The sequence below is a fragment of the Leptonychotes weddellii genome, chromosome 9, assembly GCF_054177405.1.
Source record: "Leptonychotes weddellii isolate Sample4059 chromosome 9, ASM5417740v2, whole genome shotgun sequence".
Classification (NCBI taxonomy): Eukaryota; Metazoa; Chordata; class Mammalia; order Carnivora; family Phocidae; genus Leptonychotes; species Leptonychotes weddellii.
The window spans coordinates 41321671-41347903 of NC_138377.1; the positions used below are offsets into that span (position 1 = coordinate 41321671).

Here is a 26233-nt window from a genome sequence, read left to right on the forward strand (position 1 = left end):
ACTGTGTTTTAAGCCAACTTGAAATAATTTTTCCTGTATATGGTTAAACCACCAAATCTCTACATAATTAAGTTCATTTGTTTTGTTGGTTTTTTTTTTTTTTAAGATTTATTTATATATTTGACAGAGACACAGCGAGAGAGGGAACACAAGCAGGGGGAGTGGGAGAGGGAGAAGCAGGCTTCCCGCAGGGCAGGGAGCCCAATGCGGGGATCTATCCCAGGACCCTGGGATCATGACCTGAGCCGAAGGCAGACACTTAAAGACTGAGCTACCCAGGCACCCCTAAGTTCATTTGTTTTATTTTGCTTTTTATTTTTAGGGTTTGTTATTTCCATTTTATTTTTGCTTTATTTTTTATAAATCTTAAAATATTCAAAATAACATAACTGACAGTTGTGGTTTATTTTTCAAAATATAAATAGGGGCGCCTTGGTGGCTTAGTCAGTTAAGTGTCCAACTCTTGATCTCAGCTCAGGTCTTGATCTTGGGGTCCTGAGTTCAAGCCCTGCATTGGGCTCCACACTGGGCCTGGAGGGAAAGGAAGAAAGGAAGGGGGGGAGGAGTGGAAGGAAGGAAAGTATTAGGCTTATAGGAACAGTATTTAATCAAAGGAATGTTTATAGTTATTCAAAATTTTCTACTCAGTTTTTTTCTAAAATGGGTAAGGAATTTACTATAATTGAATGTATCAGCTATTCCTGTATTCTAACTGGGAGTCTATACCCTTCAAGGCAACCCTAAAAAGTGTAACACACTACTACCACACGCACTATTTCTGAACTACTTCTCGGAGTGTGTATCAGTATTTTCTAAGACATTGGAACTATCACCAGAGTCTTGCATGAACTTGTCTTAACCCCATCACCTACTAATTTGGGTTACTCAGGGCCTCAGTTATAAAGATAACTGCTCATCTACCTTTCGAATACCAAAGTAAATTTTTGCATAATATCCAATATAAATAAAATGATATACTGTAAAAAATATGTGCCATGGCTTGAAATCTGAAATTTAAAACTTTAAATGATTCTGCTGGGTCATGGAAGTTTTTGCCACAGTTATAGTAACAGAGTATTAAAATTATAGTTATTGTGTCTCTTTCTGGAGGTTGGATCCTAAAATGTATAATTCTGTGTTTTCTCTTTTCAGAGGCAGATAAAATACTAGTAATGCGTGGACAGTGGTTTATTGATGGTACTTGGCAGCCTTTAGAAGAAGAAGAAAGTAATTTAATTGAGCAAGAACATCTCAGCTGTTTTAGAGGTCAGCAGATGCAGGAAAATTTTGATATTGAAGTGTCAAAATCCATAGATGGAAAAGATGGTAAGACCAATTAATACATTTAATATGTTGTAAACCAAGTAAGTTCTTAACAAAGTTTAGAGTAGTTCTTAATTTTGCCTAGTAATTCATGAGTGTTAGAATTTATAAAATTTCTGATTTAAACATTTGATGATTATTTTAGAATTTAATACTGCTATGAATTCCTGAACTGTCTCAATTTTTATTTTACTTAATATGTGTGTTCACTGACATGACACTAACATGACTTACTATTGTACAAATTGTATGTGTTCCATGAATTAGTCCTTTTCAGTAGTTTATAATTACCAACCAAAATTGAATCTACAAAAATATGTCATTACATCAAACAGGCAGTTTTGTTAATATTTTAATGTTGGTTCTTTTCCTGAAATTTAAGAAAAAAAACACCTTAATTTCCTTTGTATACGTATCTTTAGGTTGTCTCCATACTAATAACCACATCAACTTTTACTTTGAAACAGTCTTCTCTTTATATTCCCTTACTCAGCATTTGGATTTGTTTGCAATAGCTTAAAATATTTATATAATAGCAAAGATTGCCATGTTTCATTATATGTCTGATCTTGAGTAAAATTCAAAATGTGTGGTCAAGTTAAAAATACTTCTATTGTTCCATTTACTGCAGGCAGTGGGATCAGCTATTCTGGTGAGTATAATAATATAGGTAGATTAGAATTTGTAGATTTCTCTAAATATTTTTTTCTAAAAAGTGTTTCTTCATCTATGCTTGCCTTTATTTTGGAGGTTTCTTGGCAAGCCCTATTGAAACTAGTGAATTAAAATATGAATTAAGTGATTTTTTTTCCCTTTCTCATAAAACATCTCTAAAGCAGAAAAACTCAGTATTGATCAAGTAATTCACAGAATGCAGCTTGGGAAAATTATGTGGTTATAAGTAATTGTTCACATGACTTAATTAATGGCAAAACAATAAGCTTTAAATTGGCTTGGATTATTTTTTTTCTTATTGTTAGTAACAAACATCCTAAGTCTTTTATTTCACCTACCCTTTCCCTCTGAAGACACACACGCATGCGCGCACACACGTCACAAGCAAGGAAACTATATAGTTTAGTTTATACCAAATTAACATATCTTTTGTGTCTAGTTAATTAAAATCTACATAACTGAGGAAAGTTGTGGCTCATCACCACTACCAAAATAAGATTGCTATCAGAGAAGGCTGAATTCTAGATTTCTTTCTATTAAGTCTCCTTCAGTCCTCCCTCAGAAATGGCAGTTCACCTTAACAAACCCAGTTTAGCCACCCAAATTCCTTACTCTTAGTGTAGGGGGAAGAAAATCCAAAAGCTTGGAGGAGAAAAAGGGTGAGTATAAAAAATAAAAATATAAGTAGATTATTCCCCTTTCTTGTACTGTATTCAAAACATTCTTTTTCCTCTTGCTAATTCATCTTATAGAAGTTAGTCATCAGCTCTGTTTCATCTCTAGATCACATCTATTTGGAATTTTGTTTTTATTACAATAAAAATTACAATTTTTTTGTCTTTTTTATTTCTACTGCCTACCAAAATGCTGAATATAGCAGGATACTTCAGTTTTCTTCACAGTGCCCTAATTTTAATGAGCCAGTCATTTAAATAAGTCTGATAAAGAATGTAGTATATTTGTGTGAGTAGATTTTTAGTATGTCTTTGAGTGTGTGTGTTGATTCTAGAGTATCAATTTAGGGTATTATAGTAATATTTTTTGCTAGCTTTAAGGATATACTTTGGTCAGAAAATTTTTAAACTGTTATAACATTTTTGCATTGTAATCTTTCAAAATCATGATTTTTTAAGGTTCATTAGAAGAAAATTGGTTTTTTAAAATACACTGTAGCATATAAGTAAAGCTTCAGCATATTTTATTAACAAAGATTTTAAATTCAATTTAGTATATATACTGTCATAAATTTACAGCCATTTTAGTTGTTATTCAGTTTTATGTAAAACATACATTTCTGTGTTAAGATGTGATATTTGACTTTGAAGATTATGGGAAATTTTGTAGTACATTTGAAAATTATCACTGGTCTTGAGGAAAGAACATCTGCTGTCCAGAAAGCCACCATTGTTAGAAAAATCAAATTTACCACATCTACAAAGATAAAAACATATTATAATCTTTTGTTTTGCTTCTTACCTCTAAGCTTCTGAAATTTCGTATTTCATTAATTAATTAGGGTAAAAAATATCTTTTCCACCTAAATTTTCTCATGTACATATGAGAAAGCCTGACTCTTCATATTGTCAGGAGGTTTTAAATGTTTCCATGTGCAGATAGTACTGTGCTAGGCACTTTTGTGAAAGATACCTCAAGAAGTTTTGGGCAAGACAAAGCCAAAGATGAGAGTAGTTACAAAGAGTAAGTATAAGATAACACAGTAAGCAGTGAATACAGAATTAGATACTCTACAAACAGACTTGGAATACAGAGTTGGAGATCACAGTGCCATGGAGTTTTTCAAATAAGGCTTTCTGGAAAAATCCCATTTAATAATTAAAAACATTTTAAAATACTGTATCTAGGACTCTTAAGTGTTCTGTGGAATTTTTTTTTCTCTGGAATTTCTAAGAAACTAAACAGACTTCTTGCCTTGAAGGACATTAAAATAATTTCTTTTCTTTCTGACCTTACCTGTGTTTTGGTTAGGGTAGCTGATGCCACAAATAAATTGGCTTTTTTGATATTTTCTCCTTGTTAATTTTCCTAATAATCTCAAAGTAAGCATTGAAATAGATTGATGAAAGTTTTGCATAACTTTTAGCATACAAATATAACCCATAAAAGCATCATCACTGGGCGCCTGGGTGGCTCAGTCATTAAGCATCTGCCTTCGGCTCAGGTCATGATCCCAGGGTCCTGGATCTTGCCCCACATCGGGCTCCCTGCTCGGCAGGAAACCTGCTTCTCCCTCTCCCACTCCCCCTGCTTGTGTTCCCTCTCTCGCTGTCTCTCTCTCTCTGTCAAGAAATAAATAAAAAAATTTTAAATAAATAAATAAATTTTGTTTTCTCTTAGAGTGAAAATAAAAATTGATTCTCTTCCCACCCCTCCTTCTTGCAGCCTAACAAATGGAAGTCTAGAGTTTCACTAGGGATGAATTCTACAAATAAAATCAGCCCTTCAAATAAGTAATTTTGAAAATACTTGGAACATAGTGCCAGATTAGTGTTTGACTCGCTTTATAATTTATCCAAGCAATAACCAGTTTTAAAAAGGTTAAACTAAATGAGTTAGTCCTGTACTTTACCCTGACCAAAAAATGTGTAACATCAATCCAATTATGAGAAAATATCAGATAAACTCAAATTAAGGGACATTCTACAAAATAACTGATCAGAGGTCTTCAAAAATGTTAAGGCATCTAATTAACTAGATAAGGGGAACCCTTTGACAATGTATATCAATTCACTATGATGTGCATGTTAAATATCTTATACTTTTATCAATTATACCTCAATAAGGATGATTTTTTTTCTTAAGTGTCAAGGTTACGAGAGAAAAGAAATCAAGTAGGGGCATTAAAATAAAATAGTAAAAAATATTTAATTAACCCAAAAGAAGGTAGGAAAGGAGAAACAAGAAACAAAATACAGATGGAACAAAGAGAAAATAAATGGGAAATGATAGACCTAAATTCACCTGTGTTAATAATTACAGTAAATATAAGTGAACTAATGCTCCAATTAAAAGGCAGAGATTAACAGATTAAGAATGTGAAAACGATATGCTATCTGTAAGTCACACTATCAATATAAAGTCATGGATAGGTTACTGTTCAAGCTATTTTGGGGTACTGTGACATCACAGGTGTTGGTGTATCTTGAAAGACTTAATACAGTTAACAATTTGGCATGTAAAGTGTGTATTGCTATCACTGTTGCTGGATAAGAATATCCCAAGTTGTGAATATAGAACTGCAAAAGTCAAAAAGGTGAGGAGTTGGGGGTTGCTAATCCTTTCTAACCAGCTTTCCTTTTCCTCCCTCTTTGGTGACTAAGAGGATTCCCGTCTTCTAGCTTTTGGTTATTACTTTTTATAAATTTACCTAACTTTACTGAGATCCAAGACTCAGTTGCTGGGAGTTTTCTCATTACAGTTGGCATGCTTGAGATGTGCAAACCTGCTTTCCTTAAAGTTGAGATTATCCAGGTTACCAGCTTTTAGAAAGGGAAAAGTCATTGGGGCACCTGGGTGGCTCAGATGGTTGGGCGTCTGCCTTCGGCTCAGGTCATGATCTCGGGGTCCTGGGGTCGAGTCCCGCATCGGGCTCCCTGCTCCTCGGGAGCCTGCTTCTCCCTCTGCCTCTCTCTCTCTCTCTCTGTCTGTCATGAATAAATAAATAAAATCTTTGGAGAAAAAAAAAAAAAAGAAAGGGAAAAGTCATTGAGTTGTTCTGTCCTGGGGATTAGTGTGTCATTAGCAACTCCCTCTTTTGATACTCTGTTGCTTTCAGAATTATATAATGAAGAAAATCCCTTTAAGAGAAGGATTAGTAAGGAAATTTATTAGAAATGCTATAGTACTTTAAATCTTTTTCATTGCTATATAAGGCTTTAGTATATAAAATAACATTTTAATTAAATGTTAGGATTTAATACATTAACATTTTGAGTTTATGCATATTTTTGCTAACATAAGAATTCCTAACTAAAACTTTATTTTAGGGGGAAAAATTTAGTAATGCTTTCTAGCACTTGAATTTCATTTAATGGTGATCCCTGTTGGATTGATTGTAAATACGTTTTGTCTCTACTGTGCTTACGGTAGTACCCCTAATGCTGTGCTTTGGGCTGAAAAAAATTAAGCTTTCTAACTATGCTATGGGGAAATTGTGACACATAGAGCAAATGACTTTCAAGTGAAAATAAGAATTTGGTTTGAAAGGAAGGTAAAGAACCATGTCTATTTAATTTTGTGAAAATGTTTTAAATAAATGTGCTTCTCTATTTTTAGTATATTAGGGTATTTGTCTTTTTTTTTTTTTTTTAGATTTTTTTTATTTATTTATTTGTGAGAGAGAGAATGAGAGACAGAGAGCACGAGAGGGAGGAGGGTCAGAGGGAGAAGCAGACTCCCCGCCGAGCAGGGAGCCTGATGCGGGACTCGATCCCGGGACTCCAGGATCATGACCTGAGCCGAAGGCAGTCGCTTAACCGACTGAGCCACCCAGGCACCCGGGTATTTGTCTTTTTTAATCCCTAAATTGTACTGTTCCTTTAGAAAGAAAAGCCTTTCTTTTTTATATCTTGACTAGTTTTCTGAAAGTGTTTGCATAATTTTGAAGTGTAGTCAAATGGTCCATATGTATTTCAAGTGGATTTTTAAATAATTGCTTATTTAAAATGTAAAGACATTTTATGTTATATATAACCAGCAGTATTTAACAGGGAAAATGTTGACTTCAGGGTTATCTGCTGATTTGCCAAATATCAAGTCTGTGTCTGGCTTTATGTTGGCTGTTTCATGCTTACCAAATGTCACAGCATACATTTTTACTAATGACTTTTTTAATTATTATTTTAGTTTCCTTGTAGTAAATATGGATTTGGTTCATGTTAGTTTTATTAGTGGATATATAAAATCTAGGTTTTGTTTCTTTGAGTAGTAAAGTCTCAAATTTATGCCTATTTGGCCTACTTTGATAGCTTTTTCCTAATGAATTTTTTGTTTAAAAATGTTTCCTGGAAGTGGTACATCTACTCCTCAATAACTGACCAGAAGGCACCTTTGAGAAGAAACTTTTTCAATGAAGAAAATGTTTAAGTTGTCATTTTCCACCCCTCTTTAACAAAGAAATGTTTTTATAATCTTAGTGTTACAACCCAGCTTTTAATCCTAGTCTGTAGCCATCTAATTACATATAGTTGTAATTAAGTGGCTTGTAAGCATTTCTCAATTACCTTTATTGCACAAATCTTTGAATATACTTCATCTATGCATACAACAGATTTTTAAAATGTATCTAGTCCTATACAACAGGAATTAAATATATTCATATCTGAGCAGTATTTAACCTTTTGAATGTCACATTATTGTAGAAGGGAGTGAGGATGAAAAAGCAAATGTTTTAGAACATAAATTTGAACTAAGTCATAAAGGTTCTGTGGTTCATTTCCTGAAGTGTTAAGAATCTGATTTATTTAAAAAAAAAAAAAGAAAAGAAAATGATTTATAAGGTTCAATTTCAAGTGGATTTTTTTTTTAAATGCTTATTTAAAATGTAAAGAAATTTACTGATCTGTAACTAGCATGTCCAACAGGGAAATTATTGACTTTAAGGTTATCTACTGATTTGCCAAATATCAAGTCTATGTCTGGCTTTATGTTGTCTGTTTCATGTTGATAAGATGTCACAACATGCATTTTTTACTAGTGGCTTTTTTTTCATTGTTTATTACAGACTTCCATTATTTTATCACTAACCAGTTAAAGAGCTTCCAATTTGATTTATTTTGGCGAAAGTTTCATTTTAAAATTCTTTTCGCAACTCTGAGTTGCAAAAAGAGTATTTTGTTTCTGTGGGAAGTTTCCATGATATACTTCAGTAATAGAAGACATCTAGTGGAATGTATACTGTGATATTTTCTCAGGAAAACTGCATTAAATGTTTAAAATGTTATTTATTGCCTTCTTAATTTGGACATCAGCTGTCGGCTAATTTGGTGAAAGTAAATAACCTTAGTATTGTGAAAATGGGGCTTATAAGTTCCTTATGCATACAAAAATACCATGACCTATTTTTTATTCTATCTGTGCAAAGACATTAAATATTATGATCATATAGTTGTCTTTAACTGATAAATTTTAGGTATCATTTGCCTTTTTTTCTTTCAATAAAAGTAGAGCATATATTTGATAAACATTATTAAACTGATTTTGCTTTACTGATTTTTTTTTTTTAGATTTTATTTATTTGAGACAGAGAATGAGAGAGAGAGAGCACATGAGCGTGGGGAGGGTCAGAGGGAGAAGCAGACTCCCTGCTGAGCAGGGAGCCGGATGCGGGACTCGATCCAGGGACTCCAGGATCGTGACCTGAGCCGAAGGCAGTCGCTTAACCAACTGAGCCACCCAGGCGCCCGCTTTACTGATTTTTAATTAGAAATTAAAGCATTTAGAATAATGTTTGTCAAATACAACTCATTTTTTTAAAGTTAATACAGCAAAAAGGGAAAATGGCAAACCATTTAAAATTTACTTTGAAGCTCAGTGTTTTTGCTTTCTTAGTTGTCTACCACCTCCCTCCCTTCTCCCTCCCTTCTCTCTTCAAATGGAGAGGATATAAGGAGAGTACAGATGCGGCAGGTCTTAAACGAAAGCGTTCTCAAGGTACAGTAATTGTAGTTTTATTTCTCCATGTAGTTATTTCTCCCTGGCTTACAGTATTCAGCATTTAAAGCGTAGAAATTACTAGTTTTTTAGAAATGTGTCTGTTGTGCTATTTTGCTTAGAGTTACTTAACTATAAGCGATATAAACATTTGTAAATAATGTGTGTGGTCCAGAGTAATGGGATGTTCACCAATACTAAGATGTTTTACTTTAAGGCAGCTTGTGGATGATTTGAAGAGGAACAAAATTTTGTTGGCTTAACACTGTTCTCTTAATATCTTAGTCTTGTAGTTTCAATGTTTTAAGCATATGTTGCTCAAAACTTTTAACAAAGATGTAGTTTGGAAACATTAGATAAAAAGGCATAAAATAGTGGTTTGGACCAGACATAGAAAAGTAAATAATTACTAAACTCTTGCAAAAGATTTTTAAAAGTTCTTTTATAAAAAAAGCTGAGCTTGTACATTGCTATTGTTTTTTTTGGATTGAACATTATTAATATTTGTTACATTCATTGCATCTTGGTCTGTGTTCAGTGTTAGTAATGTATCCTGACAGGTGAAATATAAATTGGTTTTTCATAAATTTTTGAAATTACATTTGTAACATAACTGAGAATAATTTCTCTGAAAGGATTTACTTTTCTATGTGTTTTAGTAGGGAATAGTTTTTCATAAAAATGACTTACGATCTTAGTTCTTGACCAGGGCTATGTAACCTTTCATATTTAAGTAGAGGTTATTTTCAACCCATCTTCAAATCAGAATAGTTAGACTCTGCTGGTAATCAGCTTTGTGGCAAGTCACTTACTCTTTTTGTACCTCTGGGTCTTTATATATAATGGGAGGTAATATTTTGCTTAAAAAGGATTTTTTAAAAAAATAAATCAGGCATAGCAGTTTTAAGGTGCGTACTTTTCTGAAGAGGGATATGTGGATTTTTCTCACCTCTATACCAGAGGTATAGAAAGGAAACTTTAAGGCCTTCAGAATATAAGAATTATCAAGTTATGAATGGATGAATATGTAAATGACAGTTCTCTTAATCCATTGCTTCCACAAACATTACTGAATTTGTGATACATGTCGGGCATTGTGCTAGGACACTGTGTTTGGTGCTAGTGGTACAAAATGATCAAGACATAGTACCTGCCTCAGAGAGTTTATGTATTTCTTGAGCATATAGGTTTGATTTTTTTTTTTCCTTAGAGCTTATTTTCACCAGGCATACCTTAGTTACAGAAATGCAATAACCATAGTGATTTGAACATCACAGTAGAAAAAATTTCTTTGATTTCTTACTAAAACATCTTTCAACTTTGGATTTCTGTTATGGTGAGCAATATCCAGTGATAATTGGTTTTTATATCCATTTCAAAACTACCATATATTCTCATAAATTAGGTTGTTCTCTTCCCAGTTTAAAGATAAAATTTTTTCCTCTTAGTCTTGTTTTGTCTTGCACTGAGTGAAATTTTCACAGATCCAAAAATAAAATCCACAGAAGAAAGGAAACTTAAGTTTCTATGTCAAAGGTATTGAGGACTTTCATGAAGGTATATATTATCCCTTAGAACTAAGAAATGGTCATTATCACGTGGGAAAGCAGTTCTTTAATAATCAGAACATATTAACTACATGTTAGAGGTTAAAATTATGGTGGTTAAGCCAGTTATTCTGTGTTGTTCTAACAAGTTGACATTCCCTATAGCATGGTTAATCATTTATAAAATAAAGTTCCTATCCATTACTTGCTTCACATCAATATGTGTTTCAGCAAAACAGTTTTTTATTGAACTGAGTTCAAATATTGATTCAAAAATCTGTGTGTTATAATTCTTCACACAAATGAGCAACTACATTAATTTTTCCTTTTTGCAACAGCTATTCATAGTTTCAAGTTGAGTCGAAATCATGTGGACTGGCACAGTATGGATGAAGTATATCTTTATAGTGATGCAACAACATCTAAAATTGCAAGGACAGTAACCCAAAAACTGGGATTTTCTAAAGGTAATTGTTAAATATTACTATAGTTTGTCAAAATTTTGAGAATCTTTTTCTCTTACATTCAAAGTAGACTGTTCAAATTCTATTTTTAGTATATTTTAAATATGTATTAAATTTAGTGACAGTTACTGTCCTATTAAATGAAACTTTTATTAAGGTGATTGAGTTCATATGTATTCATCAGTGATAATCATATATTTAGAATGATCTGACAGGATTAATAAATGTCTTTTATACTTCTAGAAACACAACAGCAGTCAAACCTCAGGCAGTGATGTGAAAATAAAACATGGCAATTGAAGGTGAAAACTAAAAATTTCTGTTGGAGGTAGTGAAATGGAGGTCATTGGTGACTTGGATGGATTGAGGGGGCAGAAGCTAGATTGGTGTGGGTTGAAGTCTATCTAGGTAGGTGAAGAAATGGAGGCAGTGAGAATAGACAACTCTTTCAAGAAGTGTGACTAAAGGGAAGAAAAGAGGAAATGGTACCTGAGGAAGATGTGAGAAAATTACTAATAAATTTTTCAGAAATTTTTGTTAAGTCTGATATTAAGGTTTTTTTTGCTATTCCATCTTTGTTGTGATTTCTTTGAAAACAGATGTGCTTGAATATCTTCTCTATGTTTACTAGTCATTTGTATTTGTTTTGTGAATTACGTTGTACCTTTAGCCCATTTTGCTATTTGAATGGTTATCTTCTCACTTTTTGTTTAGTAAGCTTTCTTTCATACCTCAGTAATTAACATATTTTGCAAAAATTTTCCCAATTTGTCTTTTAGCTTTGCTTCATGGAATTTTTTTGATAGAGAACTTTTTAAAATTTTTATGTGTTCTGTCCATCCCTCCCTCCTTCCTTTCCATTTTTCCTCTTGTTTCTGGCTTTAGCATCATGTCCAGTCAAGCACTTTATATCTGAGCCAGTCAAGGTACATCTTCTTACAAGTTTCATCCCCACCCAACCCAGTGAAATTTTTTCTTAAGATCTCTTTTACTTTATTATTTTCTTTCAATATATTGTCAAAATGTTATTTCTGGAATAAATAGTGAACTTAGAATCATAATTTTTCTACAGCATCAAGTAGTGGGACCAGACTTCATAGAGGTTATGTAGAAGAAGCCACATTAGAAGACAAGCCATCACAGACTACCCATATTGTATTTGTCGTGCATGGCATTGGGCAGAAAATGGACCAAGGAAGAATTATCAAAAATACAGCCATGTGAGTTCTTTGATGAATACATTCTCCATCTAGTCTAGAATCCAGACTTTGGTCTGGGGTATAACAGAGTTTAATCATTCTACCACATGTTTCTTCAGTGTACTCTAATATATCTTACTTTATAGATGGAATTTCTGGACCAAATTTTGAGAGTGATTATGTCCAGATGATGATGATGGTGATGATGATATTTGAGTTTTTTCCCCCTACAGCATGGAGAAGATGAAGGTTAAAAACGTAAAACTAGGTTAGGTTGAAAGCAAAGAAAAAGGCTTAATTTTCGGTTTGTATCTTACTCTCTGAACTGCAGAAACTGAGAATAATTGCAAAGTTGCATAATTATGAAAAACCTAAGAATCATTTAAATTGCCAGTCAGCAGTTTAACCTGATCAATTAATTACTACCAGGGGAAACCGAACTCTAAATTTTACACAGAGAACAGTGGGTGTTTTAACCAACACACATGGTATATTATTTACCTCGTTAATTTATTTATATTCATCTTTATTCTAAAAAGTCCAACATGTTAGAGGGGTGGGGGATGTTTTTATTTGTGTGTGAGGACTGTGTTGAAGGGACATGTTAGGGTTAAAGATTCCACCACAAGTTTGGCTCTAAACTAGCAGCCAGTATGAAGAAAAATCTAATCGGGGATTCCTGTCTGGCTCAGTCTGTAGAGCATGCAGTTCTTGATCTCAGGGTCATGAGTTCAAGCCCCATGTTGGGCGTGGAGCCTACTTAAGATTGAAAAAAGAAAGAAAGAAAAATCTAATCATATTTATGATGTGATGAAAACAAACAGTTGTTGGTTCAGAGCACACTTTATCTGGTTCTGAGGCTTCAAGTAAATGCGTTTCTTGAGTCCTTTAGAACAAATACTGTGTGATACCAGGAACTTTGTCCTCATCAGCATCTCTCTAATAGTGCAGTGTTGAGTTTTGTTTCACTTTTTATTGTAATACCTCTTAATGCCAACTGATGGATTAAAGTAAAGGTACAGTTCAACTTTTAAAAACTTTGTCAGATACTGCCAAGCCACCCTAACTTTTGTCGGTCTTCATAGCTTATATTACAGAAAATCTCTTCCCTCTGATTCTGACTTTATTTTCTGGTGAGTTGCACATGACTTCTCGAATATTTATGTTTTTATTGTTAAAATGCTGATCTCTTGCTTGGATACCTAGGAACCTGAGACATAGGTTTAATGGCATGTTCTTTCTGGAGCTATTGATAAATGGGAAGGTATCACCTTGCTTATTTTGGGTGTAGGTTGGGGAAAACCTAACCCAAAAAGGCTTAAGCCTAAAGGAGGATTTAGTAATTCAAATCTAAGATTTGCCAGTCATGAGAATCCAGAATCCAGTTTCTGTCTACGCTACTTTCCTTCATTTTTTAGCTATTCTCAGACATCTGGTTCCAGATGTGATTTATATTATATTGTGTTCAACTTCAAGAAGAAAGAAGAAGCCTTTTTTTCCAGAAGTCCCAGCTAGTCTAGACATTTCAGTGACCAGTGGTGTTGCATCCAACTGCCTGAATCTACACATGTGGCCATGCAGGGTCTGATCTGTTGAACTTGTCATCTTTCCACAGTCAGATGGAAGTTGGCTTCATCATAATCATTGGGAGAGGTAGAGCCACAGATAAAAATCAAGAGCTAGTATTGGAAGTAGGATGAATGAATCCAAAGTGGCTCAAAAAAACCAAGTATCTGCTGGGGCACCTGAGTGGTGCAATTGGTTGAGTGTCCAACTCTTGGTTTCCACTCGGGTGGTAATCTCAGGGTCATGGGATCGAGCCCCATGTCGGGCTCCACTCTCAGCACTGAGTCTGCTTGGACTCTCTCTCCCCCTCTCCCTCTGCCCCTCATGCTCGTGCTTTCTCTCTCAAATAAACAAATCTTAAAAAAAAAAGTATCAGCTACAGAGAAGATTGCCGTCATTCCTTCAGAGACAGGTTAGTTTGATGGAAAACCCCCCACATAAATTAGTAATTGATAGAGAATAAACATAAAAGAATTCTGCTTAATAATAAATGGGGAAATCCAGAGGATCTCTTAATCCTTTCCCTGCTTTCTACCATTCCTAAGTTAGTCGTCCAATAAAAAGAGTAAAATTAACTTCATCTTTGTCACTGCCATTCTGAGTCTTGTTTGTATTTGTGAGACTACAGTTGAAATGAACAAAGTAGTATAAAGGGTTACAAGACTTCCCCCCCTCGACCCCCGGCAACATTTTGTTCTCTGAGGACCTCTTGAAATCATGTTTCAGAAACCTAGAATTAGAGGTTTATCCCTCACCTTATTTTAGTGATTGATGTGGATTGAGAAGAAAGTTGATAGACAACTTCTAGGAATATCAGAGCTGGTTTACTAAAAAGGATGAATGTATTTGAATTGGATTGGATTTACTTTTTGTAGCAATTTATTACAAGGGAAATCTTCACTGAACTTATATACTAATACCATAAATAAGTAATGTTAAAGCTATAATTTTAGAAGAGTATATTGATTTTTTTTTTTATTTTTTTTTAAAGATTTTATTTATTGACAGAGAGAGGCAGTGAGAGAGGGAACACAAGCAGGGGGAGTGGGAGAGGGAGAAGCAGGCTTCCCGCGGAGCAGGGAGCCCGATGCGGGGCTCGATCCCAGGACCCTGAGATCATGACCTGAGCTGAAGGCAGATGCTTAACGACTGAGCCACCCAGGTGCCCCAAAATTGATTTTTTAAATAGGAAGTCCATTCACATGGTTGACAAATCAAAGCATAAAAATGTGCAGAGTGAGAAATCTGACTCCTGTCCTTATCTCCATCATCCCCCATTGTCCACTGTCCTTATGTCTCAAGGCAATGTTAATCATTTATTTTATATTGTTCTAAAGTTTCTTTAGGTAAATCCAGATTTTTTCACACAAAGGTGGCATATACACTTCTGGACCTTGCTTTCTTGTGTAAAAAGTGTACCTTGTTGATTGTTATGATTTTCTGTTTTTCTCCTTTCCTATATATGTCTTAATACCAATTTGTTTTATCAGTTGATTTTTTTTTTAATTGAGAATTATAAAGACTTATTCTTTTAGAGCAATTTAGTGATCCTTAATTGGACAGTAATTCTCAGGCACTATTAATCTCTTCCTTCCTTTTTCAAAATATCAACTAAATAAGCATTCATTGCCTAGCAGGGGAACATTGAAGTTTAATAAGCTTCTATAACAGGACGGAGCTTTGTGCGTGGCCTTTCAGATGCACGGTCATGGGTTGTAGCTTGAGCCATAGCATAATGGTTTGCAAGCATTCCTGTTTTGTTGTTTCCTCCACCCTCCGTTGGTCTCAGTGTTTCTCATGTTGTCAAGACCTCTACATTTAGGAAATGTTTTACCATTTTTAGTAAGGCAAATCTGGGGACATAACCAATCTCTCTGTCCCTCCCTCCCTCCTACCCCCTCTCTTCTTCCTCTTCTTTCCTTCTCCTTATCCCCTTCCTTCCTCCATTTCTTACTGTCTTCTTTCATCTTTCCCTTTCCTTTTTTTTGAGTCATTCCTATTAATTACAACCAAGTGATTTAGGAGATATACCTGCTTGCCTAATCAGTATCTACATATGTGACCATCTGAGAACTAGGATAGTGATCCTGTGGAGTAGAGGACTGTGTAAGTTTACTGTAGAAGAGGACAGTATTTTAGGCTAATGTAGTGTTTTCCTGAGTTTATAATTCAGTCAGGGTTCCTCAGCCCCATCAGTTTTGACATATTTGATCAGATAATGCTAATTATTATATCATAATGAAATATGTAAGAACTATACAGTCATCAAACAAAAATGTGGGTAGAATAATATTAGAAATCTTAAAATATGGTCTTTCTTATACGTTCTCATACTTGTTAAAACTAAACATTTGAAAAGATGGCAAAGAAACTTAAAAATGTGTTTATAACCCTTATTGGAGTATCTGCTGTAAAAAATAAAACAAAAACAAAATAGACTCTGTGGGTAATGAAAGAGATCATGCCTTCAAGTCTGAAGTTTTGGCTGTCATTTATTTTCAGTAATGATAAAGGAAGCAGATTTTCCTTTTGGCAACCTAGAATTTATTTAGATGTTTTTAAAGGCAACTGTGAGGATATACAATCAGTAAAATGTAATCATATTGTAAATATTGCCTTTTAAAATATACTAGAAATGGAGATAGACTTTTTAAACAAATAGTATTGGGATAATTAGATAGCCATAGGAAAAAAATAAAATTGGGTCCATTTCTCACACTCAGATAAATTTTTATTGGATCACATTTAAATATAAGAAATGAAGCCATACAAATACTATGGATTTAAAAGGTGGAATTGAGGGGAATTTGAATTCTTCTACACTTTAAGAATAGAGAAAACTGTGGGCACCTGGGTGGCTCAGTCGTTAAGTGTCTGCCTTCGGCTCAGGTCATGATCCCAGGGTCCTGGGATCTAGTCCCACATCAGGCTCCCTGCTCGGCGGGAAGCCTGCTTCTCCCTCTCCCACTCCCCCTGCTTGTGTTCCTGCTCTCACTATCTCTCTCTCTGTCAAATAAATAAATAAAATCTTTAAAAAAAAAAAAAAAGAATAGAGAAAAGTATCCTAACTATGACTTGATCCAGAAAAAAAAGCTATGTTGACAAAAACATAAAATAAGACAAGCTGAGAGAAACCATGTGCAGCTTTTATATCACAGATAAATAGTATCCTTAATATATAGGGAACTTCTAAAAATAAAGAAAAAATATCTGGCTACCTTTTAGAAAAATGGGCTAAAGAGGTGAACATCTAATTCCCAGAAAAGGAAATGCTCAATCAAATGTAAATTAAAATTGCACTAAGATGCCATTTCTTGACTATGAGATTAGCAAAAAATCCAAAATTTGACAATATACGCCTTTAGCCAGACTGTAGGTGATAGGCATTCTCATACTGCTAGTAAACTGCAGTGAAGAAGAGAGAATGTGGGAATGTGTGTCAAAATTATATATGCATTTATTCTTTGACCCAGCAAACTTAACTTGGGAATCAAGGATAATATCAGCAAAAATATTTTTAAAAAGATATATGCACAAAGCTATTCTTTGCAGCATTATGTGTAATGGGAAATTACCCAAATGTGCATCAGTAAGAGACTGGTTGATAAACTATGGCTATTTATATGATGGAAAACTATGCAGCTGTAAAACAATGAGGATGACCTCTATATATTATTGTGGCTCTTTGAAAAGATCGGCAGAACTGAGAAACCTGCAGCTCGACTGACCAAGAAAAGAGAAGATTCAAATTACTAAAATCAGGAATGAAAGAGGGGACATAATTACTAATCTTACAGAAATCAAAAGGATTATAAGGGAATAGTAAGCATAATTCTGTGCCAACAAATTAGATAGCCTAGATGAAATGGACAAATTCCTAGAAAGATACACACTACCAAACTGATTTGATGACCAGTAAGAAGATATAGAAAATCTAAATTGACCATTAACAAGTAAAGCATTTGAATTAATAATCAATAAACTTCCTTCCAAAAAAAAAAAAGGCTCAGGACCAGATGGCTTCACTGGCAAATTCTGCAAAACAAAAACACAAAAGAGGAGCACCAATTCTTTATAAACTCTCCAAAAAATGGAAGACGAGAGAAAACTTCTCAACTCATCCTTTGAGGCCAGTATTGCTGTGATGCCAAAAACAGACAAAGATACCATAAGGAAAAAAAAACCTATAGACCAGTATCCCTTGTGAGTACAAATCAATATTTCTTATGGACACAAAAATCCTCAACGAACTGAATCCAGCAGCACATAAAGATTATACACTATGACCAAGTGGGATTTATCTCAGGGATGCAAGGTTGGTCTGACATATTTTTAAAAGAAATCAGTCAAGGGTAATAGAACAAAGGAAAAAAAAAAACATACCATGTGGTTTTTGATGCAGAAAAGGCATTGACAAAATTTAACACCCTTTCATAATGAAAACACTCAGGAAACTAGAGAGAGAAGGGAATCTCCTCAATCTGATAAAAGGCATGTACAAGCCCATGACTAAAATTATACTTTAACAATGAAAAACTGAAAGCTTTTCCTCAAGATCAAAAACAAAACAAGGATGTCCCCTCCCAATTCTGTTCAACATTGTACCATAGGTATCAGCCAGGGCAATTAGACAAGAAAAAGAAATAAAAGAGATCCAGATTATAAAGGAAGAAATAAAATGATCTCTGTTTACAGATACCATGATCTTATAGAGAGAAAATACTAGGGAATCTATACATACACACAAAAAAAACTACTACAGCTAATAAATGAACTCAGCAATTAATAATCCGAAAATTAAGAAAGCATTTCCAGGTGTGCCTGGCTGGCTCAGTCAGAAGAGTATATGACTCAATCCCGGGGTTGTGATTTCAAGACCCACGTTGGGGGTAGAGTTTATTTTAAAAAAAGAAAAGAAAAAGCATTTCCATTTATTACAGCATCAAAAAAAATAACCTACTTAGGAATAAGTTTAACAAGAGAAATGTAAGATTTGTACACTGAAAACTACAATACACCTTTGAAAGAAATTAAAGAAGACCAAATAAAAACAACAGTTGTGGATTAGAACATTTAATGTCATTAAAATGGCAGTACTTCCCAAATTGCTCTACAAACTTAGCACATCCCTATTAAAGTCCTACCTGTCTTTTATGCAGAAATTGACAAGTTGATCCTAAAATCCATATGGAAATGCAAGGAACCCAGAACAGCCAAAGCAATCTTGAAAAAGAACAAAGATAGAAGACTTACACTTCCCAATTTCATAACTTGCTACAAAGCATGATCCCAGTGGAATAGAATTAAGAGTTCAGTTGATTTTCAGCAAAAGTGCCAAAATAATTCATTGAGGAAAGAATATTTTTAAGTAGGCTCCATACCCAGAGTGGAGCCCAATGCAGGGCTTGAACTCATATCCCTGAGATCAAGACCTGAGCTGAGATCAAGAGTTGGATGCTTAACTGACTGAGCTACCCAGGTGCCCCAAGTATAGCCCTTTAACAGTTGGTGCTGGGACACCTGGATATCTATCTGCAAAAGAATGAAATTAAAACCCTACCTCACACACAAAAAATTAATTCAAAATTAATCAAAGACCAAAATATAAGAGCCAAAACTATAAAACTCTTAAAACATAGGAGTATATCTTTGTAACCTTGGATTAGGCAATGGTTTCTGAGATACAACATCAGAAGTAGAAGCCACAGAGGGAAAAAGAGATAAATTGGACTTCAGCAAAAGTTATAACTTGTTCTTCAAAGGACATCATCAAGAAAGTGAAGACAACCCACAGAATGATTTACAAATCATAATCTGAGAAGGATCTATAGTATCTAGCATGTATAAAGATAAAAAAAGAACTCAATTTTTAAAATAGATAAAGGATTTGAAAAACATTTGTCCAGTTAAAATATACAAATGGCCCTTAAGCACATGAAAAGATGTTCAATATCATTAGGCATTAGGGAGATGCAATTCATAACCACAAAGAGATGCCACTCCACACCCGCAAAGTTGACTGTCATCAAAAAGATGGAAAATAACAAGTGTTAGTGAGGATGTGGAAAAATTAGAACCCTCATGTTGCTGACGGGATTGTGCAGTAGTACAACTGCTTTGGAAAAGAGTTTAGCACGTCTTCAAATATTTAAACGTAGAGTTAGCATACCAGCCCATAATTCCACTCCTAGGTATATATCCAAGAGAATTGGTAACCTATCTACACAAAAACCTGTTAAAGAATATTCATAGCGGGGTGCCTGGGTGGCTCAGTCTTTAAGCGTCTGCCTTCGGCTCAGGTCAGGGTCCCAGGGTCCTGGGATCGAGCCCCGCATCGGGCTCCCTGCTCCGCGGGAGGCCTGCTTCTCCCTCTCCCACTGCCCCTGCTTGTGCACACACACACTCTCTCTCTGACAAATAAATAAATAAAATCTTAAAAAAAAAAAAAGAAACACTTCAAATAAGTTTTAAGTGTATGAGTTAGTAAAGATGTCAAAAAATATACAAGCTAAGAACTCAGTATTTTGAAAATTGTTAATAAAAGGGAAGAATTAACCATTCATTTTGCCTTTTCTCAGTTCATAAACTATTTGGTTGTACTACAAAGCAGCCAAATATTTGATGTGAGGAAATTTCTGGAAGTATAAGCTTTATAAAGAAATAAGGCGTAATGGAACCATAATAAATTAATCAATCTAAGTAATGATCGTCATAACTCCTAGTGTGACCAAAAAGAGACCACCACATTTGTATGCACCCATGGAGTAGTAGTCTTGCCAAAACAACAGAACTTGAATCTGATCAAGCCCCTGTATCTCACTAACAAATTACAGGAAATAGAGAACAAAGAACATGTTAAACAATACCACGGGGTTGCAGTCATTAAAAACCAGACTCTCAGGAACTCTACAGGACAAAAATAAATTGTAAAACAAAACCAAAAAAAAAAAAAAAAGGTGAGGGGAACTGATAGATTAAAAGACACGGGATGCCTGGGTGGCTCGGTTGGTTAAGGCTCAGGTCATAATCTCAGGGTCCTGGGATCAAGCCCTGCATCGGGCTCCCTGCTCGGCTGGGAGCCTGCTTCTCCCTCTGCCCCTGCCGCTCCTCCTGCTTGTTCTCTCTCTCTCTTTCTCTCTCTGTCTCTCTGACAAATAAATAAAATCTTAAAAAAAAAAAAAGACGCGTAAGAGACATACCTACCAACTACAGTGCACGGACTATACAGTCCCCCACCTTATCTGCAGTTTCACTCTCTGTGATGTCAGTTATCTAGTGTCATCTGCATCTGGAAGCAGGTGATAGTAGCCTAACACTACATCACCATGCCTGTGTCATTCCCCTCACTTCATCTCACCGCACAGACATTTTATCATCTCATGTCATCACAAGAAGGAGGAGTACAATGCAATAAGATTTTGAGAGAGAGACCACATTCATACAACTTTCATTACATTATATTGTTATAATTGTTCTATTTTATTATTAGTTATTGTTATTAAGCTCTCACTGTGCCTAATTTATAAATTAAACTTTATCATAGGTGTGTATGTATAGGAAAAAACAGTACATGTAGGGTTCAGTACTGTCTGCAGTTTCAAGTATCCACTAGGGGTCTTGGAATGTGTCCCCACATATAAAGGGGAGGACTATTGTATTTGGAGCTCAATTCAGACAAGTGTAAAAATATATTTTATGTTAGAAAATAACATTTCTAGTCTAACTGGGAAAATGGGACCACTGAACTACATCTTTGCTGAAATTAAAAAATTGTTAAAAGTTTTGGTATGATAATAGTACTAAATAGGTTATGTTTTCCTTATATTTTAGAAATAGCTACTAAACAATTTACAGATGAAATGATGTGATGTCTGGGATTTGCTTTAAAATATTATGGGGGAAGGGTGTTACTATAAAGGGTTAGTATGAGGGAATTTTGGGGGGAAGATAGAACTAGTTTGTATCTTAATTGTGGTGGTGCTAACCACAAATCTCTACAACTGACACCAAAAGGGAAAAGATGTCAATTTTGCTATATCTTAATTTTAAAAATAAAATTTAAAAATTCATATTATGGAGAGAATGAGTGGAGGAATAGATGAAATAAGACAGGCCATGACTTGCTAATATTTGGAACAGAGTGATGGCAGAAGAGGGGGGGATTTCGTTGTCCTACTCTCTCTACTAAAAATTTATACATATAATTATTTAGAATATAATGTGAAAGTTTGTAATATTTGAAATCATAGATGACAAATTTAGGGAAATAGCTTTGAAATTAAGGTTTCCTAGTATTGTGAACTATTGCATAGTGTAACGATGATTGAAACATTATAGGATGAAGTTAGAAGCAAGTGGAAGTGGTATGATTAAAGACATTTTATACTGTATAAGTACATATGAGAAATTACTCTGATAATGTTTTGTTTTTATTTTGTTTTTTTTTAGGATGAGAGAAGCTGCAAGAAAAATAGAAGAAAGGCATTTTTCCAACCACGCAACACATGTTGAATTTCTGCCTGTTGAGTGGCGGTCAAAACTTACTCTTGATGGAGGTACAGTTTGTTTAAAAATTAAGTGATTTAGTCAGTGGAAACAAGGTGTTGCTCGTTGGGAACAAAGTGTCTTTCATTTAGTTGTCTTGAGGTATAGTCACTCTTTGTTCTAGATAATTTAAGAAAATCCACTGATTTTTATTTTTTTTTATCTCTTTTTTATTAACATATAATGTATTATTTGTTTCAGGGGTACAGGTCTGTGATTGATTCTTAAAATAATTATATTGACATATGTTGATTTGGATCACCATATAGATTTCACAGATAGCCCAGTTTTTATGCATGCCTTCTGTGGACTAGGGGGTGGGGCAGGGGAATGGGGAGCATGTGGAGGGAACAAAATATTGTCTTAAGTTTTTGACAGAAAGTGATTTGTTGACAACTTTAAAAATATTTGTTGTCCACAATTCCATATGAGCTTACATTTTCTTTCTAATAATTTTCTTTTCCTATATTTGGAAGATAAAATCTCAGGTTTTTTGTTTTCTTTTGTTCCTGCATTCCCTGGGCTGGTAAATTATAATCTAGCATAGAGAAATTATACAATATATTTGTTTAAATAAAATCATTTTTGTTTGCTTCCTTAAAGAGTTATGAGCTAAAATATGCACAAAGCTGTGACCTTTTAATATTTAAACCATTAGGATGGCATGTTTCAGTTGATGATTTGCATAATCTGGAAAATGAAAGAGTTTTAGACATATCAGCTGCTGTTTGTGGAGCTTTTACTGTGTGCCTGGCATTCCATAGTTCATTTTGCATGGAGTTTCTCATTTAATTTTCTCATATAGCTATGAAATATACCTACTTTGTTTTCTCTACTTTACTGATAAGGAAACTGAAACTCAGTGAAAGGTGAATGAATTTAACTAAGAATGGCAGGAATCTAGATCTGTATGATACCAGAGCCCTTATTCATCACATCACTAACCTGCCTCCCTGGATGATTTCCAAGGATTCTTACAAGTCTGTGGTTCTATCTCATAGTCAGTTAGCAATGTCAGTTATAGCTTATAAACCAAAATGGTATCCAAAGTTGTAACGAATTTAAAAAAAAAAAAATACTAGTGATCAGAGAAGACTTCTCAACAGCAGGAGCTCATACATAAGGTTCTAGTGTAATTAACACTATCTTTTGGGCTTTTCCCATTTACCCAGATAAATTTCTGAGGCTGCTCAGGAATGTACACAGTATGGATGAGTTAACATTTAATAAAACTGAATCTGTAATTTTCCATTAGGTTTAAACTACTGTGATAGATTCTCAAAGGCATTATGCTGAGTGAGAGAAACTAAAGGAAAAACACCACTGTTTCTATTCTCAATACTTCTGATACCAAAGGTATGGAGGTTTTTCCCCATACCAGCTATTTCTCCAATTCTGGGATCCTGGAATTTAACTCAATTCTGCCACAAACTCCCCAGAGAGAGTGCAGTCAGATTCAGGACTCAGTCCCACAAGACTGCCCCCTACTTCAGATGCCATCACACATTCCAGATTGTCACTTATACATCTGACTGACTGGCTATAAATTGGGGAAGGGGATCCCGTGACCCTATCCTAAGGTTCAATAATTGACCAGATTCACCACAAAACTCAGGGAAGCATTTACTTACATTCACTAGTTTAAAACACATTTACTGATTTAAAAGGGTGTTACAAAGGATACAGTAAAAAGCCAGATAAAGAGCTATGTAGGGCAAGGTATAGGGAAGGGGTGCGGTGATTTCATATCCTGTCCAAGTGTACCACACACACGTGTGTGCCAGTCTGGAGGCTCCCCAGACCCTGTTGTTATTTAAGAGTTTTTACGGAGGTTCCATTCTGTAGGGATAATTGGTTAAATCATTGGCAATTGACCTCAGTCTCAAGCCCCTCTCCTTTACGGATGTCAGGGATGGGGCAGAAAGTTCAACCCTCCAATCACATGGTTGGTTCCTATGGCAGTCAGTTCCCATCCTTCAAGAGTCACCTTATTAGGGTAAACTCAGGTGTGGTTGAAAGAGGCTTATATGAATAATAAAAGACATTTCTTTCACACTATCACTCAGGAAATTATAAGGGTTTTAGGAACCCTGTGCCAAGAACCAGGGACAAAGACCAAACATGTGTTTCTTATTACAGTTGGCCCTTGAATAATTGGGGGGGCGGGGTTAGGGGCACTGACCAACCGCCCACGCAGTCAAAATTTGTGTATAACTTCTAACTTTTCAAAATCTTAATTACTGGTAGCCTACTGTTGACCAGAGTCTTACTGATAACATAGTCAGTTAACACATGTTTTATGTTATGTGTTTATATACTGTATTCTTATAATAAAGTAAGCTAGAGAAAGTGTTATTTAGGAAATTATAAGGAAGAGAAAATGCATTTACAGTACTGTACTGTATTTACCAAAAAAAAAATCCATGTATGAGTGGACCCTCACAGTTCAAACCCTTGTTGTACAGAGGTCAGCTGTATATCACAGTATTACAGAAGCCAGTCTCAAAGGCTGCATAACATGTGCTTCCATTTATATGACATACTGGAAGAGGCAAAACTGTAGGGACAGAGAACTGATTAGTGGTTACAGGGTTTAAGGGAGGGTTTAAATTTAAAAGGGAATTTTTTAGGGTGATGGAACAGTTCTGTATCCTGATTATCATGGTAGTTAGCAAAAGCATATATGCATTAAAACTCAAATGTCAATTTTACTGTTTGTAAATTCAAAAACATTGATTAAGAGTATTTACCCTCATTTACCGTTACTGTCCTCATTGGTATTGAAGGACTAAAATCATTTCCTTCAAATTAGGAAGAAGCTAAGGATGTCTACTCCTATAACAGATACTCAATTTGAAAGCTTAACCAGTATAATGAGATAAGGAAAAGAAATAATAGCTTTAAGGGATGGAAAAGATATGTTTTCATTTGCAGGTCTGATGGTTGTCTACACAGAATATACAAAAGAATCTAAGGAAAAATTATTAGAATTAATAAGATAGTTTACAGTGTTGTGAAATAAAAGATCTGTATGCAAAAATAACTGCATTTGTATATGCCAGCACAAACTGTTCAAAATAGCATAAAAATACAAGGTTCCTAGAAATCTAATAAAATACGTATATTTATATTAAAATGAAAAAACAAAAAATATTAAATATAACTTTTAAATATATACAAAGATCATTTTTGTAGATTGGATGGTTCAATATCCTAGAAATATTAATTCTCCCAAACTGATCTATAGATTCCACACAATTCCAATCAAAATCCCAATAGAGTTTCATAAAACTTAACAAACTGATCCCAAAATTATTGTAGAAAGATCAGAGGCCCAAAAATGGCCAAGAATCAGAACAAGAGGGTGGAGAGGGTGTCATGTCCTGGTAGATAACTGGACCGTTTTTTAATTTTTGTATTTAAGACAATTTAGATTGGCACGAGGATAGTCAAACAGATCAGTACACCAGACTAGAGACCCCTCAAACGGATTTATGCTTAATTTGGAAACCTGGTGTATGACAGACCCGGCATTACAGATCGCGGGTGAAAGGATGGCCTGTTCCATAAATGGTCCTTGGTAACCAGTTATCCTGTGTGGGGGGGGGGGGAGTGGGGCGGAGGTGGTGAGAATGATTCCTACCTTACATTCCAGAAGATCAAACACATAAGCCAGGACTTTAAAACATATTAGAAAAAAAATATGGCACAAAAACACAACTATAAAGTAACATTGGTAAGTCTGATTAGATTGAAATTAAGAACTTCTTTTTCTTAATAGACAACATAAAAAATGAAAGACAAGCCACAAACGGAAAAGATGTTGCAACAGAACAACAGATATAACCACCAAAGCTTTAATATCCAGAATAAAGAACAGGAAACTTAAATGGAGCTAGATAGGCAGCACATACATACACATATGTGTGTGTGTGTATATATATATATGTAGGGGTGTGTGTGTTATATTTTTTAATTATATATTTTCATATATAAAATGTACATCTCTCTAGTAATCAAAGAGATGCAGGTTAAAACCACAATGAAATATCTTCTAGCCTTCAGGCAAAAATTTAAGAAAGTGACAATACCAAATGTTGGTGAGGATGTACAGCATTGACAATTCTCATTGACTATTGGTAGGAATGTGAATTGGTACAATCTATTTGGAAGATGGTTTGACATATTCATATAAAGTTGAGTATGCATGTGCCCTATGACACAGCAGTTTCACTCCTAGATGTAT

At 34.6% G+C, this 26233-nt stretch overlaps 1 protein-coding gene across 1 annotated transcript in view; it reads left to right on the plus strand.

The window, feature by feature from the left end:
- The first annotated feature begins 620 nt into the window (after positions 1–620).
- DDHD1 (DDHD domain containing 1) overlaps positions 621–26233 on the plus strand; it is a 57573-nt gene continuing 31960 nt past the window's right edge. The window contains exons 1-6 of the mRNA XM_031030454.2: positions 621–1326; positions 1955–1975; positions 8566–8667; positions 10553–10681; positions 11751–11898; positions 21892–21998. Coding sequence (XP_030886314.1) covers positions 1173–1326; positions 1955–1975; positions 8566–8667; positions 10553–10681; positions 11751–11898; positions 21892–21998 — 661 coding nt within the window. The 5' untranslated portion in view covers positions 621–1172. The remainder of the gene's footprint in view (positions 1327–1954; positions 1976–8565; positions 8668–10552; positions 10682–11750; positions 11899–21891; positions 21999–26233) is intronic.